Source organism: Aspergillus lucknowensis (genome assembly GCF_044049455.1).
Source record: "Aspergillus lucknowensis strain CBS 449.75 chromosome Unknown BJX67scaffold_30, whole genome shotgun sequence".
NCBI lineage: Eukaryota > Fungi > Ascomycota > Eurotiomycetes > Eurotiales > Aspergillaceae > Aspergillus > Aspergillus lucknowensis.
The window spans coordinates 116,435-131,896 of record NW_027263574.1 but is presented as its reverse complement, the minus strand read 5'-3'; the positions used below and the strand labels follow the sequence as shown (position 1 = coordinate 131,896).

Here is a 15,462-nt window from a genome sequence, read left to right as displayed (position 1 = left end):
TTTTTTTGGTTTGACATTTTGGAAATTTTCTCTCCAAGTATCCCGAGCTCCAAGACGACCATTCAACAGCAGCTCCTCGGTAGCAGGTTGCCAGCTCTCAGCGCCCAGCATGGCGTACATGCTGATGTCCTTACGCGCGGTGAACCATCGATTGACGAACCTTCCGGTCCGGGAGCTCCCTGCGATTGCTGCTTCGCTCGCGGCCTCCATCGCAGAATGCGGGGAGCTCCTCTCTGCGCCTCAGTCCCAGAAGGCCGGCAAGACGGACTCGGATCACGCTGTCCAGGTGCACAAGCTGGTGACTCGTATCTCGAGTCTCTTGCAGGATAGGACCTGTGAGGGTCGGTGGGCTGCGGTCGTTCTTGTTAAGGCCCTGGTGGAAGCTGGTCAATGGGAGATCCTCCGTGGTAGTGAGCCACTCGTTCGAGGTCTCATGGGTATCTTGAATGTAAGGCTATTAAAATGTGGAGTGCCGAATTGATTTAACGCCGATGCTGATGGATGACCCTTGACAGAAATCCGATCCAGCTTCTACGAAGATTATGTCCGTGATCACCCTGACTCGCATCTTCCATCTCACCTACCAATATCCGACCTTAGTCCGCGAAATCACGACACCATCGCTGCCCGGGTTTGTCACGTCTACTCTGAACCTAATCTCTGCTAAGCCGTCGTCAGAGCCTACACGGAGGCTCAAATCGAATACCCCGTATTTGGAGGTTGTTCTCCGCGCCTATTCCGAGCTAATTGCTAGACATCCCACCACCTTTCGGCCATTTTCGGCGCAGATGCACTCGATTTTGCAGGCCATTGTTGGGTCGACCCCGAGATCACATTCGCGCGCTGTGATCGATGTCTCTGAACAGCTGTTTATCGCTCTTCATCACTGTGCGCCGAAGAATACAGGCGGTGAAGAATGGAAGAATGCTTGCCGGATGACGATCGTCTCAATTCATGAGACTGCAAATCATGTTCTGAGGGCAGTAGTGGAACAGTGGGAATCTGTTGACCCGTCATTACGGCAGCAACTGGACCATTCTATTGACTATGCAAGTGAGGTTGGCAGTCATGGGACCAATGCCCTCGGATTAGCCCGCTGGCGGGGACTCGACTTGGGTGTTGATAGACTTCTTGTGCTGCTACGGATGCTCTCCACCTTCCTGAAATCTGCCACGTCTTCTACAGTTTCCATTCCCGTTGGTTCCATTCTCGATTTGACTGCACGTTTGATGTCTGTGACCGTTCCATCAGACGCAGGCGGCGTGCACCAGGCCAATCCCGAAATCAGTCGGACGGAGAGGGAGCATCTCTTCACGGAGTTACCTCGCATCCACGCAGCTTGCATGAAACTTCTTCATACACTTGTCAAAATGCTGGATACAGCTGCGCTTCCGGTGTCCCAGACCATCTTGGAGCAGATACTCTGGGTCTTCCGCGCGGAAAAGTTTAATAAGAAAGTTAGAACTGCAGTTTACGGGATCGTCCACGTCCTGGTCAAACTTATAGGTCCGTCGATGAACAAGAAGACCGTCTCGTCTTTGTCTGATGTCATTCGAATCTGCTGCTCCGACATTCTGCCCCAGGACGTCGAAAATAGCGCAAAAGAGCTACCAGACGCGAAGAGCAAATCCAAGACAAACTCGAATGCCGTGAACGCTGACTTCTTCCTCAACCCTAACCTCAAACAAGGCCGCCAAACAAGCGCATCTATCAAATTTCCCAAGCTCTCACGGGCCGCCTCTAGCCTCCTCCCAGTTATCCTCACTTATATCCCAACCGAGCACCTCGCACCGCCTATCCGCGCCGAAATCGACCGCACCATCATCATAACCTCCGACAAAGACGCAATGTACGCCAGTGTCCTCAACCCCTCTCCCGCCGTAAAGGGGCGCGGCGCGAACATAAGTATTCTTCCCTTCCTCGCTCGAAGCTACCCAACAGAAATGGATGTTGAAGCTCTCATCCGACCACGGATGCCCGTTTTGACGAATTCAACCGGTGTTGGCCACTACGTCGATGTAGAGGACGATGAATTGGAAGAGGTGGCTGTCGAAGCCACCCCTGCGTCTCCAGTGAGCACTGGATTCCTACGCCCATCCACCACGCCGAATCTCCAGGATTTGGTGGCTTCCGGGGGACCGAATAAGGCTACCATTACCACTACCTTGAATAAGCGCAACCACCTGGAAGAACCGGGTATTCAGAGTGCCCTTCCTTCAACGATAACCGAAGCTAGCGCTGGAGGGATCCAGATCAAGAAAGCTCGGTTTGAGAGTACGGTGTCCACGACGCCAGCCGGATCCTCTTACGTGAAACCCGAACCCGCTACTTCTACAACATCCATACAGACCAGTTCAGTCAAGGAGGACACTCCCATGCTGGACAATAATGTCTCTATCGTTATAGAGCAATCATCTTCGGCTTCCCATGCCGCGACTGCGAACCCCCCGCCAGAGGACGAAGACAGCGATGATGAGATGCCGACATTGAATATTGAACCGGACACTGACGAGGAAGATGAGGAGTGATGGAGTTGCCCGTACCTAGCACTTCAAGACCTTGTATAACGGCTATATACCTCGTAACTAATAGGACACTACCAATGTAGTAGTCGAGTCATAGGCATGGGGAAACGTTCTCAATGCCTCCCTTGAAGTTGGATATCGATTATCATATACGCTCAACGCTCCAGTAATCTAATCCGGTGTTGTACTGCCCCCCATCCACGCCAATAATCCAACCCTGGTGTAGGGTTTTCTCAGCAACAGCAACAGCAGCGGATCTGATGCGGAATCGATGCTGGACTATTCCAGCGCCTGCGTGCTAGCCCCGCAGCAGGGCTATCTTAGGGGAGAGAAGGTGGGAGGCATCAATATCCATAAACCAGGCTCACGCCTTCAAGGATCAGCTTGCGTCAACTGATGTGGGTTCATGGTTTACGAATATATAGAGTCGGGCAGGGGAGTCCAACTCATGGTTAACTGAATGCTTTCCTCGATTCGCTTCGCCTCTCGTCTCGACCCGACCTCGACCCTATTGCGACCACGTTACCGCGCTCCCATAGCATATCACCCATAGGCTTTGAGAAAGAACGAGAAGGGGTTGGTGTTGGCATTCCTGGAGGGCGCAGTGTATTCGACAACGCAGCAGAACGAAGTAGTCCGCCCGTGGGACATCAAATTGTGAGATGCTACTCTATATCTAGACAGATCTAAGGTATTCGAAACGCCCGTTTACCACACTCCAAAACTCCAGTATAGATGCCAAAGTATAGCCAAAAAGAAAATGGAGAAAAGTATCCAGACACAGTTATATAATACGAACTCCGCTGCCCCAATACGTCCCATCATCATAGTACTCTAACCAGGGCGTCCGCCAACAAAGCCAACCCCGACCCATAAGCCCACGGACTGGACTAATGGGCAACGGCTCTGTCAGCCACAGTCCGCCTTTAGCAAAATCATCGGCGATCCCGCTGCCTGTGAGCAGGAGCCATCCAAGTACAAACGCGGCGTTGCCAGTCCGGCGCAGCCAGCGCGGAGGAGAATGGCCGAGGGCTTTGAGTTGGTGAACCACGACGCGGCAGCATATTTCTTGGATAAAGATCCCGAGGGCCTGTAGGATGAAGAACAGGAACGGGCCTGACACGGGTCGTGTGTCACCTAGTTGAGTGTAGCTCCCCATCCCGTGCATCAGGCCACTGAGTCCGAAGGCGACGAAGACGGTGATGGCGCGTCGTGTACTGCGATGGGAGGAGATTGCTGTTGGCATGAACGACAGAACCCATTTTGCGGCAGATACGAACCCGAATCGGAATAATTGGTGCCACCATGTGCCCCAAGCACCCGCGAGACCCTTGTCAAGGACCGCAGTAATAGGGCCAAATTGATCGGCATACAGCCAGGGAGCATCAAGTGGTGTTGCGGTTAGTGCGCGAGACGCATTTGGAAATGTTAACGAGAGCCCGAGAAAAAAGACTGGATTCGCGGCCGTCACGAATTGGAGGGCGAAGTAGACACCCAAACCGGATGCGAGGGAGCGATAGAATCGCACCAGGCCTGGGAAAGTTGAAAGCCGATCAAATGGGGAAGGAGCTGGCGCAGAGAGTGTGCCGAAGAAATATGGATCCCATATTAAGATCAGCTTAAGTACGTCTATAGCTAGATAGGCAACCAACAAGCGTACAAAAGCAGCACGCAAACGTGCTTTCGCCCTCGGACAAGAATGTTTCTTAGTAGCATGCGTGTGACCCGGAATTAGCTGAGGAGGAAGCGGGTCCAAGGAGGAAATTCTGAAGCTGAAATCAGGCCCCCTCATGTTCAACACCAAAGCCAGCGTCCATCCGAGGCGATGTGAAAATGACTCAGGATATGGCTGCCACACTAGTTTGTCCGTATTGTTCGGCTTTGCGCTTCGCGGATACTCTCTGCAGTTCGCATGGCCGTCCTGTTGGCTTGTTGCACCTTTATTCCCCGCGGATCGCATTCTCTCAATTCGTCGAAAATCTCGTTCGATGTTGTTGAAAAAGAGGAGGGTAGAACTCCATATAAGCCACCAAACCGCAACCAATCCAACCAAGTATCCGTTTGCTCCCAGGAGTCCTCGCCGGTATTGGATAGTCTCGACACTTATGCTGAGGGTAATGGCGAAGATTATGGGTCTTATTAACCAGCAACTTCCGCGGCGGGGAATCAGTAGCGCGGAAATAGGCAGGATCATGGGAAGAAGAGCATGCCATAGCAGCCAAGGTTTCGCGTCTCCACGCTGCACGAGTGAGTGAAACCGGTTGTGGGTGTCGAGGACTATTCGTTCATAACGGATGAAGGCATGGTCCGCCATGGGTGATCAGGGCATGAAGAGTTGATAGCGAGGGAAAGTAGGCCTGGCGCCGACTGGAGGGAAGAGATGAGGGAAAGTGAGAGAACAATTCTCCAAACTGCGCATTCCAGCACCCGACGACCCCGGACGCGACCCTTGACTTTGAACACCTCAAACGAAGGTAAAAAAAAGAAAGGAGTGTCAGAGGTGGATGCAGGGGGCGACCTTTCGACAGAAGCAGGTCGCTCTCCCCTCCACCACGGGAAGACTTGTCCCCTTCTCCATTGCGGGCACAGCCAGAGTATGATTGATTCGACTTCCGAAAATATCAGCCTGGCCACCTTGTGGTCAGCTTCGATCGTCAGCTGGTGGAGAGGCCATCTTGCAGCTTGGAGGAGAATCGCCCACGCGGCGAAGTTCTCTCGCCGTCTCCACCTTGAAGTGGTCTGCCGTTTTAATGTTGAGTTTCTTTGGACCTCCAGCCAACTACTGGCAGAAAGTGAACTGATAAAGCAGTTGTTGGAGCATGGCCATAATTGAGAGTTTGAAGCAAGTTAAGAGTCACATTTGACTTGACGATGTCGGTCCATTTTGGTGGAACATGACAGATCAGAGAGGGAGGGAACTAAAAGTCAGACCGACTAGCACAGGGGGCCCAATTAGTTAAGCAGATTATTTCCTATAACGGACTAGTTAATCCAATTTATGCTCTAGAGATCTGAATTTTAGTCTTTCCGAAACGCGTGGTGACGCGCCTCCCACGAACACAGAGAGGAGGAAGTTACACTCACGACTGACCATCATCGAGTCACCCTTTAGCCAACCTTGGCACGCTTGCTCTACAATCATGGGCGTTCCAGCTGGAAAGAGGCCTCGTGAATATGTCGATCTCAGCCTTGATGAAGTACATGAGGCGGCCCCATCGGCGCCGCCAAAGTACCCACGTATCTCCGGCCAGCGCTTTGGTCAGGAAACAACCTTTGTCCCTCTCAGCCAGGCGTCTCAAGTCTCTCTATGTGATGATGAGGATGATTCTGAGGCTGCGGGCCTGATTCAGGGAAGCCAGGAAGGCGATGGTTCCTCCGATGCTATCCAGCTGCATTACGGGGATCTGAACACAAAGATCGTCGGCGTCCGCTATTATCGCGGACAGGCTACTATTGGGGAGCACGTCGTCTTGAAAAGAGAGCCGCAGAATCAATACGATCGTAATGCGATCCGTGTCGATAACGTTATGGGAGTCCAGGTGGGCCATATCCCTCGGAATATGGCTGCGAAGCTTGCGAATTACATGGTGAGTCCTTCTCTGGAAGGGACTCAATTGGCGTAGACGTGACGTTGACGGCTTTTTGTTCTGCTAGGATCATAGGTTGTTGGATGTGGAGGGTATCTTGACTGGGGTCATTGGCTACTATGACTGCCCGATTGTATTGAAGTTGTATGGCCCGAGTGACCTCACCAAAAGGGAAGCATTGAAGTATCAGATGGCACAGGATAAGCTTCCACTCAGTCATCTGAAGCAAGCAGAGCGTGAGGAGAAGAGGAAGGAAAAGGAGCGCGAGAAGGCTGAAAAGGAAGCTGCCAAAAGAGCTCGGACTGGGCAGCTCCTCTCTGCGAGCAAGCTGGGCTACTCTAACCTTTCTCAGCCTCTCGGGGATGAGGTTCTTGGAGAGGAAAGCCTAGAGGAGCTAATCAGTCAAAGCAGCACATTCAATCCCCGCGAGATCGGCCAGGTTGCTGAGAGTTTTGGATTGAAGGAATCCGATCTTGAAAACATGCCTTTGGCCGACAACCCTCCGTCGCTCTCTACGACACTTCTTCCTTATCAGCGCCAGGGCCTCGCATGGATGATCAGCAAGGAAAACCCTAAGCTTCCTGACACCGAGACAGACGACGTGGTACAACTCTGGAAGAGACAAGGCAACAGATTCACTAATATTGCTACAAACTTCTCGACTTCCACACTGCCGCCTCTTGCTAGCGGAGGCATCCTCGCCGATGACATGGGTTTGGGCAAAACAATTCAAATCATTTCTTTAATATTGGCGAACCCTCAGCCGAAGACGAACAATTCCTCTAAGACCACTTTGATTGTGTCCCCTGTTGGGGTGATGAGCAACTGGAGAAACCAAATCCAAGACCACACCCATCCAGAGCAAACTCCGCGGGTTCTCATCTACCATGGCACCGGAAAGAAGGAAGCTGCGAATCTCGGCCAGTATGATGTGGTAGTCACAAGCTACGGCGCTCTTGCGATAGAATACAAGCCAAACAGCAAAGCTATCCCGGCGAAGGGTCTATTTTCACTCCAGTGGCGCCGGGTCGTTCTCGACGAGGGCCATACAATCCGTAACCCGCGATCAAAAGGTGCTTTAGCAGCCTGTGCCCTGCGTGCCGACTCTCGTTGGACTTTGACCGGAACACCCATAATAAATTCCCTCAAGGATCTCTATTCTCAGATTCGCTTCTTAAAGCTCACTGGCGGTCTCGAAGATCTCGCTGTATTTAACAGCGTTCTCATTCGACCCCTTATGTCCGATGATCCAGAATCTCGTTTGCTACTCCAGGCCCTGATGAGCACTATCTGTCTACGCCGGAGGAAAGATATGAGTTTCGTGAACTTGCGCCTGCCAACTCTCACATCTCGGGTCTTACGTGTCAAGTTCCATTCTCACGAGCAGGAGAAATACGATTTGTTCCAGTACGTCTCCCCAACCAACCTTCAGCATCTCCATCTGACTGACAACTGAACAGGTCGGAAGCTAAAGGTATGCTTCAAGACTTCAAGACTAGAGACAACAAAGCCGGCACAACCTATTCCCACCTCCTTGAAGTTATCCTCCGCCTCCGTCAAGTTTGCAACCACTGGGCCCTCGCCAAAAACCGCCTCGACAAGCTCGCCGACCTTCTACATAAAAACCAAGTTGTTCCCCTCACACCAGAAAACATCAAAGCCCTCCAGGACGTGCTTCAGATCCGGATTGAAAGTCAAGAGACATGCCCCATATGCCTCGATGTCCTCGAGCGGCCCGTCATCACCGCCTGTGCCCACGCCTTCGATCGCGACTGCATCGAACAGGTCATCGACCGTCAGCACAAATGTCCCATGTGTCGCGCCGAAATAGAGGATAACGCCACCCTCATCGCGCCTGCCGCCGAAATGGGCGAAGGCACAGACGAAGTCAACGCCGACCCCAATAACCCAAGCAGCAAAATTGAAGCCCTAATTAAGATCCTAACCGCGCAGGGCCAAGCCGAGGGCACTAAAACCGTCGTTTTCAGTCAATGGACTTCCTTCCTGAACCTCGTCGAACCGCACCTCAATCGCGCGGGGATCGAATTCGCCCGTATCGACGGCAAAATGACTTCCCTGGCCCGCGATAACTCAACTCACCGCTTCTCCACAGATCCTAATTGCAAGGTCCTCCTAGCTAGTTTGAGCGTCTGCAGTGTCGGGCTAAATCTCGTCGCTGCTAACCAGGCTATCCTGGCTGATAGCTGGTGGGCCCCAGCGATTGAAGATCAAGCTGTCGACCGCGTCTACCGGCTCGGCCAGACGCGAGAGACGACTGTCTGGCGTCTTGTTATGGAGGATAGTATTGAGGATCGGGTTTTGGCTATCCAGGAGCAGAAGCGCAAGTTGATGCTTGCTGCCTTCCGGGAGAAGGCGACTAAGAAAGTTGATGACCGGGCGACGAGAGTCGCTGATTTAGAGAAGCTTTTAACTTGAGTTTAAACTTCCTTTCCCTTCTTTTATGGCACCTGCCTCCCTTCTTCCGTCTCTCTCTTCACCTGTCTCATGGTTTCTACTAGGTCTTACATTGTACGAGTCGGGGCTTTTATCTCCTGGTCACCTTGTAGCTACAGGCTGTATTTTCTTTGTAGCCGTTTCTTTCCTGTCTAAACACACTTCTGATACCTTAATCCTCTTTTGTCACTTACTTCTGGCTAGTCTAGATCGGCGATGCGGTGAGGGACCACAAAAGCCAAATTGAACTCCATCTATGTCAATAATTGTATGGGGCTGGGGTGTGTGATGTGTACTCTATACATTAAAGTGGTTTGTTGTTTGCCTGAGACAGTATGGGGTTGGGTATCTTATTGAAGTTGCACCAAGAGAAAACGCCGATCTCCAAATCCATCAAGCACACCGTAAGGGAGAGCCATCTTAATCGATTTCCCGCTAGAACGAGCAAATCCGGCCAAGAATCAGAAGGAAGTGACCGAGCACCAAAATGAAAGATATCCACCCCCGGTATTTGCCAAGTAGAATATGCATTATCAGAAAAATGAGAGCACTGAAAACGAAGGGAACGGAAAATAGGAAGTGGCAAGCTGATCGAGAAAACCGATTATTATCGCTTGCGATTTCTGGAGTATCACTGGTGTCTGCATCAAGTTTCCAGCCCGCCTGGTTCCGAGGGGGGCATTTGCTCTCCGGCGGGACCTGCTCGCTGCTCGGAAACTGCGGCTGTATTGACATGTGGTGCGAGTATGTTTGGGGCATATGCAGGAAGGGGTGCTTGCGCATGGGCAAGGAAGGAAGGACGAGCGGCGGAATTGGTGTCAACGTTTAGGGGTGGTTTGTACATAATCATATCCGGTCCTAACGCAGGTGGGCCAAAGTTATGCGCACTCTGTGGGATATGCGGAGGCGGGTGGGCTCCGTGAGCAACGGAGTTTGGGAAAGGCGGATGTGAGTGGTAAGGGCGCTGATTCTGCATCTGCATCTGTTGGAATTGCTTGTGGGCGATTTTCTTGTAGTAGGCCTCGGGGTCTGTTCGCTTCAAATTCTCGTCGTCGTACTCCTCTTGGACACTTTTCTTCTCCTCTTCGGTCAACTTATCATTGTCCTCCTTATGGAACGTTTGAGTAAGCGTGATACCGCGGATCAGTCTCTCTTCCTTGTGCATGTCCACTTGAAGGATCTTATCCAAAACCAGCGGGTCTTTGCCGATGAATTCGGAGGTATCTTCTTGACGAACAGGCTTGGCAGGGAACAAATAATCACCCGGTTTCTTTTGCGCAAAGCGGACTGGGTTCTTCTTGTCAACCACGCGGACAGAAAGCTGAGTCTTGAAAATCGCCTTGTGGTGAATAATCTCTTCGAAAGTTCCACCGGCAATAAAACGATACACGAAAACAGGCTTCTGTTGGCCTAGGCGATATGCACGACCCACAGCTTGCTCCTCCCAGACTGGGCTGAAGGAGAAGTCAAAAATTATCACACGGTTCGCGCCAGGAATATTTAGGCCGAGGCCACCCGCGCGGGTCGAGATAAGATACACCTGCTGTTGGTCGCCCTGATTAAACTGCTTTGTCGCCGCCTGCCTGCCAGCGATTGGTGTCTGCCCGTCTAACCGCGAGTAGTTTCGGTTGGAGGCTTTCATGACGTGCTCAATATAGTTGAGCGTTGGGAGGCTCTGAGAGAATATCAGAACTTTATCACCAGCTCCGATAGACTCGTCGACTATGTGATTCATTATTTCTGCTCGAGCCGACAGCTCAACAGCCTTGATATCAGGAACTTTGGCAAAGAGCTGTTCTTGTCTCGCGACAAGTGTTGCGAGATCGGGGAGCCCGACTTGAGTGATGGGTTCGTCGCCCGGAACGGTTTCGATCTGTTCGGCATCGCCCATCCTCCTAGCAGCGTCGTTGGCCCGACTGAGAAGCTTCTCTCTGAAGCATGCGGGATGATTACAGCATAGACCTATAACAGCCAGCCAGGACCATAGTTGGGCTTGTCCAACGTCGTCCGTTCTTCCTTGGAGCACAAATCCTGCGTAGGAGTCGTAGACTTCTCTCTGCAAATTAGTCAAAGGTACGGTTAGCACGAATTCGACCTTGGGTGGCAAGTCTCCTTCCAGAACAGTAATATCAGCACGATTGATCTTTGGCTCGAGGATTCGCTTGAGGACTTGTAGTTTTACAAGAGATTTGCGCCTTTCGGTATATGTACTGTCGACGAAGAGGCCTTGTTCAATTGGCTCTATGTAGAGCGCCTTGAACTGAACCAATGATCCTAGATATCCATCCGCAATCCAATTGACCATTGTATAGTAGTCGCCAAGGTTATTTGCGAGAGGCGATCCGGTCAAAGCAACCCGACTTTTCGAGCGGAATTGCATTGCCGCCACAGAGATCGCAGAAGACGGATTCTTCATCTTATGGGCTTCATCAGCGACAATAATATTGGGGCCGTCGAGAAGCCATTTCCTGACGCTTTCATGCTGCGCATCCGACAAAGGCGGGGGTCTTTTTCCGGTCGCGTTGTTGATAATCCATGATCGGAATATGTTATAGCTGATAAGAAGAACTCCGCCTTCTTGATCCCAATCAGACACTTCTTTTAGTCTTACGGATAGTGCGTCATTCGCTGAAACCCGCCTGACTAGACCTATAGGTGAGTTTTCGGGGGACCACATGAGGAACTCTTCATGCCAATTCTCGATCAAGGACGACGGACAAAGGATCAAAGTCTGGGACCGACGAAAGGCTTCTGGAATCTGCTTTCTGATTTCGGGATCATTCGAGGTGGCCGCTTGGGATATCGTAGTGAGTAACGAAATACTTCAAGAGTCAGTGTAAGAATCACTCAACATGCACAGTTGTAAGTGAAAACACAATTCCCAGGAGCGAACACTTACACCTGCATTGTTTTCCCCAAGCCCATTGTGTGAGCTAGCAGACAGCCTTGTTGGTCTTTGTCCTCTACCAACTCCCGCCACATGAAGCGAATACCGTTGAGCTGGTGGGATTTTACACGAAGGCCGATATGGGGATCCAGATAAATAGCGGGATCCTTGAAGCTTATAGCTTGATGACTGGGGTTATCATTACTTATGCCGGTGCGTTCCAGCCGCCTCTCCAGCTTCTTTCTTTGCTCCTCCTGTTGCGCGACACGAAGCTGCGCGCTCGCTTGGGTCATTTTTGCTGCTTGGCTTTCCTTGACCTCTCGTTTCCGTTTTTTGTGCGGCGTATGACTGGGTTCTGATTCATCTACTGAGTCCACGGGCTCCCTCTTTTGTATCCACGTCTGAGAGCGCTTCAATCTCTTGATAAGCGCGTCGTAATATGTTCCAAAGCCGCCCCCATCAAGATCTTTTAGAGCCTTTGTGACAAACTTCTGTCGAATACCCACAAGACCCAGATGCACACAGCGAACCCAGGAGATATAGAACGAGGCGGTCCTCATGATCACGGAACTTTCGATGGGTTTCATCCCGGGTACGGTTGATGAGCCTCGGCTCAGAGAATTCAGGGCCCTCCGCGTGAGGCGTTTCAGAGCAGAAAATTGATATTCCGGAATGTACTCCCCTAAGCGCCTTCGTTCCTCATCGGAGAGGCAGCCGATCAATTTTGCCAATAATCTGCCTCTGTCTTGGCGCTCCTCGATAAGTTCCCAATCTAGCAACATTATTTCATCCATATCACTGAGCTTCGGTAGAGAACGTGACGTATTCTCTGTTTTCACCTGCGTATTGTACCCCGGTGATCCAAGGGCAGGGGGAGGAGACATTGATTCGCCCACGCGTCCGCTGGGAATCTTTGGCTTGGCCATTTCCACAGGATTCAAAGGTGGAGTCTCGATTCTGAGGTCGTCCGGTTCGGGCGTTTCAACGGTGAGGTCAATCACGTCCGATGTCTCCCAAACAGTGTTGGGGGGAGAGGCACTCCTCGATGCGAGAACAATTGGTACACGCTTTCTTGTCCTTCGCCTTGTACCAGAAACGCTAATAATATCATCGTCGCCATCGGAAGACGATGAGCTCGCGTGACTTTGAATGTGGGGAACCTGGTGGTTGTCAATATCGTCGACGATGAAATCATCAAGAGAGCCACTTGAGATGTAGTCTGACTCCGAATCGAGCGACTCTTCGTCTCCAGAATGCCGCCTAGTCTTTGGCTGAGGTTTGGGCGGGGCGGGCACCTTCGGTGGACATATTTCCCATCCCAGAATCGAGACACGCCATAGCTGTTTCTGGATTTGAAATACCGTATATTCCAAACACTGACACTGTGTACGTAGTTCCGCTTCTGTGGAGAACGCAGTTTTGCGAAGTTCGTCCTTCAATTTCTGGAGGCGACTTTCCAACAGTGAAATGTCCTTTGTGAGGGCCTTTATCTCCTGGTTCACGCAATTTCCCCGCCTCGCAGCGAGCCAGATGTTTCGCGCCTTGTATTCTTCCTTTGGCATACGAGTCTGGCGCCAATCCTTTTCATAGCACGATATACATTCTTGGAGAATCGATTCCATTTCCACTGGGCCAAGCTTTACCTGCCGAGATGGCCGGAGTTCGTTCCGTTCTTCTTCCATCTCCTCCAGAGTCTGCTCATCAAATTCCCCGTCAGATCCGGAGTCGCCGTACAGCGGATAAGCGTCTCCAAGATCTTCTTGGACCGGATACTTTTGAAGGAGACATGAGAATGGGTCCGAAGGCTTTATAGCATCGTCGTATATCGACGCTTCGCCATTGGCTTCGTATTGTAGCTTGAGTTGTGGCCAGTCATCAACTCTTTCTTTGGTGACTCTGACTCCCCCTTCCTTAACAGCATACAAGGTGAAGAATCTGTCACTGCTTGACTTCACTATCGAAGGATTGTAAGGAACAACAGCCTGCTGATAGTTTCCTTCACTGGGCGGCAATTGAATTGGAGGCTGCCTGAAAAAGTAATCTAGGCGCCTCTTCACAAAGAGACGCTGAGCAGTCGGCAGCTTGCGACATATCATTGTAAATGTCTGTTCATCTTCTTCGCCCTGCTGGGAGGAATAAAAAACTCGACCCGGTGTCAGCACATCTGGGCCCATATACCAATCCTTGGATGTACTAGTTTTCTCCGACTTCTCTGTGGACAATTCGTGGCTTCGAGGTTCGGCAGAAAAGGTCAGGTCAAGCCTTCGTCTCTTTCGGCCAAGACTGTCGATTACGATGTGCTCTTGAGGACGAGCACCCCCGAACTCCAGCTTTTTGGAAGCAGGGTCATGGGCGAAAGTATCTGGGCCAGCTTGCGATTCGTCCTGGTCTATATTGCGTGCGTTTTCAGTCGCATCCCTCGATAGCGAATCGGCAATGGTGGGAATGATGGGGGGTCTATGGGGAGAGGAAATGAGAGCGGCCGCTGTTGATTCCATTCCTCTAAAGCCATCGGGAAGCACAGGACTCGTACGTTGAACAGGAGAAGGGCGAGGTGTGGTGTCTTGAGTTTGTGAAGGCCTTGGCACGGGAGATGGAGACGTAAGGCTAGGATTATGGGCAATGCTTTGCTGAAATTTGAGGGACTGCAGCTGTAGATAGCGGATAGCCAGCATGATACAGCTACGATGCCCGAGGGCTCTGAGCCCCAGGTCATCACGCAACGCATTCTTGTCCACATCCCGTAAGAGTATCTCCCCAGTGACAAAATTCTCTCGCAGTGAGACTTCGAAGGAAGTGGGATCCGGGCGAGGGACGCGAGAGGATGAATGTGACCACGGCGTTTGGGGATTATGACATAAGAAATTCACAACTTCATCCACAGTCCAATCCAACGGATCATTGGCATTAGAAGACATCTCCAAAGCAATGAATCTCACCAGACGAACAAAAATTTAAGTGAACGCGTCATCGTAGCTCACCAGGGACCTCTGGCAGTCAACGGACGAAAGTGTAAGTGAGCGAACGGTGAGACGGGAGAGGACGAGGACGAGGAGGGCTTGGTGGAGCGTTAAAGAAGAGATAAACGGGAGACTCAAGCAAAGATGAATGAGAACAAAGATGAAATTTCGACGGCTAACTGCTGAAAGTTAGGAAGATGGACCGCTGTATCGGACGGCAAGACCAACGCGCTGACGATGATCTTGACTTTTCGTGCCGGCTGTGCGTTCTGCCCGCATTAAGTACGGGCGGTGCTGTGGGCGGCGCAGATACTCACGCGACCGATAACGTATTTCCCCACCGAACCGCCAACCCCACCGAACCGCCAACCGCCTCGATTTTCAACGCGCCGTTCAACACGTTGAATTCAAACCTCCACCATGCCACCAAAAGCGCGTCAAAATCCTCGAAACTTGGTAGAGCAAGAGGGCAGGATCCAACTTGCCATTCAAGCTTTAAAAAAGTCCGAAATTCAAAGTGTTTACCGTGCATTGAAGGCTTTTAATATTCCCCGTATAATACTTCGCGAACGACTTGATGGTCAACTATTTCGATTAGAACTCCGCGCAAATAGCCATAGACTTTCTTAAACTCAGGAAGAATATTTAGTTGACTGGATAGTATCTTAGGATACACGTGGAGTTCCTCCAAGGCACGCGCAGGTTCAGGAAATGGCTAATCTTATCCTGCAAGCAGATATAGCAACTCTATCTATATCTGTTGGAAAGAACTGGGTTACACGCCTTATTTAACGCCGTGAAGAAGTCCAATCTTGATATACAAGAAGGTACAATTATAATCGAGCCAAATGCAAGGATCCAAAGGTTATAAAAGGGTGGTTTGAGCGACTCCAGCAGGTCCAACTAGAATATGGTATCTCAGATAAAGATATCTACAACTTTGATGAAACTGGCTTTGCTATAGGTCAAATAGCAACTACTAAGGTGGTTACTAGATCTTAGATGCTTGGAAAACCTCACCTTATTCAACCTGGGAATCGCGAGTAGGT

The 15,462-nt window shown here is 51.1% G+C and overlaps 5 protein-coding genes across 5 annotated transcripts; 3 read left to right on the top strand and 2 right to left on the bottom strand.

The window, feature by feature from the left end:
* Positions 1-42: 42 nt before the first annotated feature.
* BJX67DRAFT_169221 (RIX1/PELP1 family protein) lies at positions 43-2,919 on the top strand. Its single transcript, XM_071025071.1, has 2 exons — positions 43-448; positions 516-2,919. Exons 1-2 carry the CDS (start codon positions 110-112, stop codon positions 2,526-2,528), a joined length of 2,352 nt encoding a protein of 783 aa, XP_070884627.1. The 5' UTR covers positions 43-109; the 3' UTR covers positions 2,529-2,919.
* On the bottom strand, positions 2,920-5,056 carry BJX67DRAFT_169208 (wax synthase family protein). Its single transcript, XM_071025070.1, has one exon. The coding sequence runs from the start codon at positions 4,837-4,839 to the stop codon at positions 3,310-3,312; it is 1,530 nt and encodes a 509-aa protein (XP_070884626.1). The 5' UTR covers positions 4,840-5,056; the 3' UTR covers positions 2,920-3,309.
* Positions 4,788-5,396, top strand: BJX67DRAFT_169229 (uncharacterized protein). Its single transcript, XM_071025072.1, has one exon. The coding sequence runs from the start codon at positions 4,906-4,908 to the stop codon at positions 5,356-5,358; it is 453 nt and encodes a 150-aa protein (XP_070884625.1). The 5' UTR covers positions 4,788-4,905; the 3' UTR covers positions 5,359-5,396.
* Positions 5,397-5,580: 184 nt separating this feature from the next.
* BJX67DRAFT_169172 (DEAD/DEAH box helicase) lies at positions 5,581-8,725 on the top strand. Its single transcript, XM_071025068.1, has 3 exons — positions 5,581-6,112; positions 6,180-7,519; positions 7,573-8,725. Exons 1-3 carry the CDS (start codon positions 5,666-5,668, stop codon positions 8,546-8,548), a joined length of 2,763 nt encoding a protein of 920 aa, XP_070884624.1. The 5' UTR covers positions 5,581-5,665; the 3' UTR covers positions 8,549-8,725.
* A 409-nt stretch (positions 8,726-9,134) lies between these two features.
* BJX67DRAFT_169185 (putative SNF2 family helicase/ATPase) lies at positions 9,135-14,459 on the bottom strand. Its single transcript, XM_071025069.1, has 2 exons — positions 11,466-14,459; positions 9,135-11,388 (listed from the first exon to the last, which is right to left on the bottom strand). Exons 1-2 carry the CDS (start codon positions 14,369-14,371, stop codon positions 9,213-9,215), a joined length of 5,082 nt encoding a protein of 1,693 aa, XP_070884623.1. The 5' UTR covers positions 14,372-14,459; the 3' UTR covers positions 9,135-9,212.
* Positions 14,460-15,462: the final 1,003 nt, after the last annotated feature.

What these genes read in the sequence shown, in the direction of transcription:
- BJX67DRAFT_169221 (XM_071025071.1), top strand. Translation starts at nt 110, where the DNA reads ATGGCGTACATGCTGATGTCCTTACGCGCGGTGAACCATCGATTGACG. An exon ending in GTCTCATGGGTATCTTGAAT is followed by an intron (nt 449 to 515) that starts GTAAGGCTATTA and finishes GACCCTTGACAG; the next exon opens with AAATCCGATCCAGCTTCTAC.
- BJX67DRAFT_169208 (XM_071025070.1), bottom strand. Translation starts at nt 4,839, where the DNA reads ATGGCGGACCATGCCTTCATCCGTTATGAACGAATAGTCCTCGACACC.
- BJX67DRAFT_169229 (XM_071025072.1), top strand. Translation starts at nt 4,906, where the DNA reads ATGAGGGAAAGTGAGAGAACAATTCTCCAAACTGCGCATTCCAGCACC.
- BJX67DRAFT_169172 (XM_071025068.1), top strand. Translation starts at nt 5,666, where the DNA reads ATGGGCGTTCCAGCTGGAAAGAGGCCTCGTGAATATGTCGATCTCAGC. An exon ending in CGAAGCTTGCGAATTACATG is followed by an intron (nt 6,113 to 6,179) that starts GTGAGTCCTTCT and finishes TTGTTCTGCTAG; the next exon opens with GATCATAGGTTGTTGGATGT. An exon ending in GAGAAATACGATTTGTTCCA is followed by an intron (nt 7,520 to 7,572) that starts GTACGTCTCCCC and finishes ACAACTGAACAG; the next exon opens with GTCGGAAGCTAAAGGTATGC.
- BJX67DRAFT_169185 (XM_071025069.1), bottom strand. Translation starts at nt 14,371, where the DNA reads ATGTCTTCTAATGCCAATGATCCGTTGGATTGGACTGTGGATGAAGTT. An exon ending in TTGGGGAAAACAATGCAGGT is followed by an intron (nt 11,389 to 11,465) that starts GTAAGTGTTCGC and finishes TGACTCTTGAAG; the next exon opens with TATTTCGTTACTCACTACGA.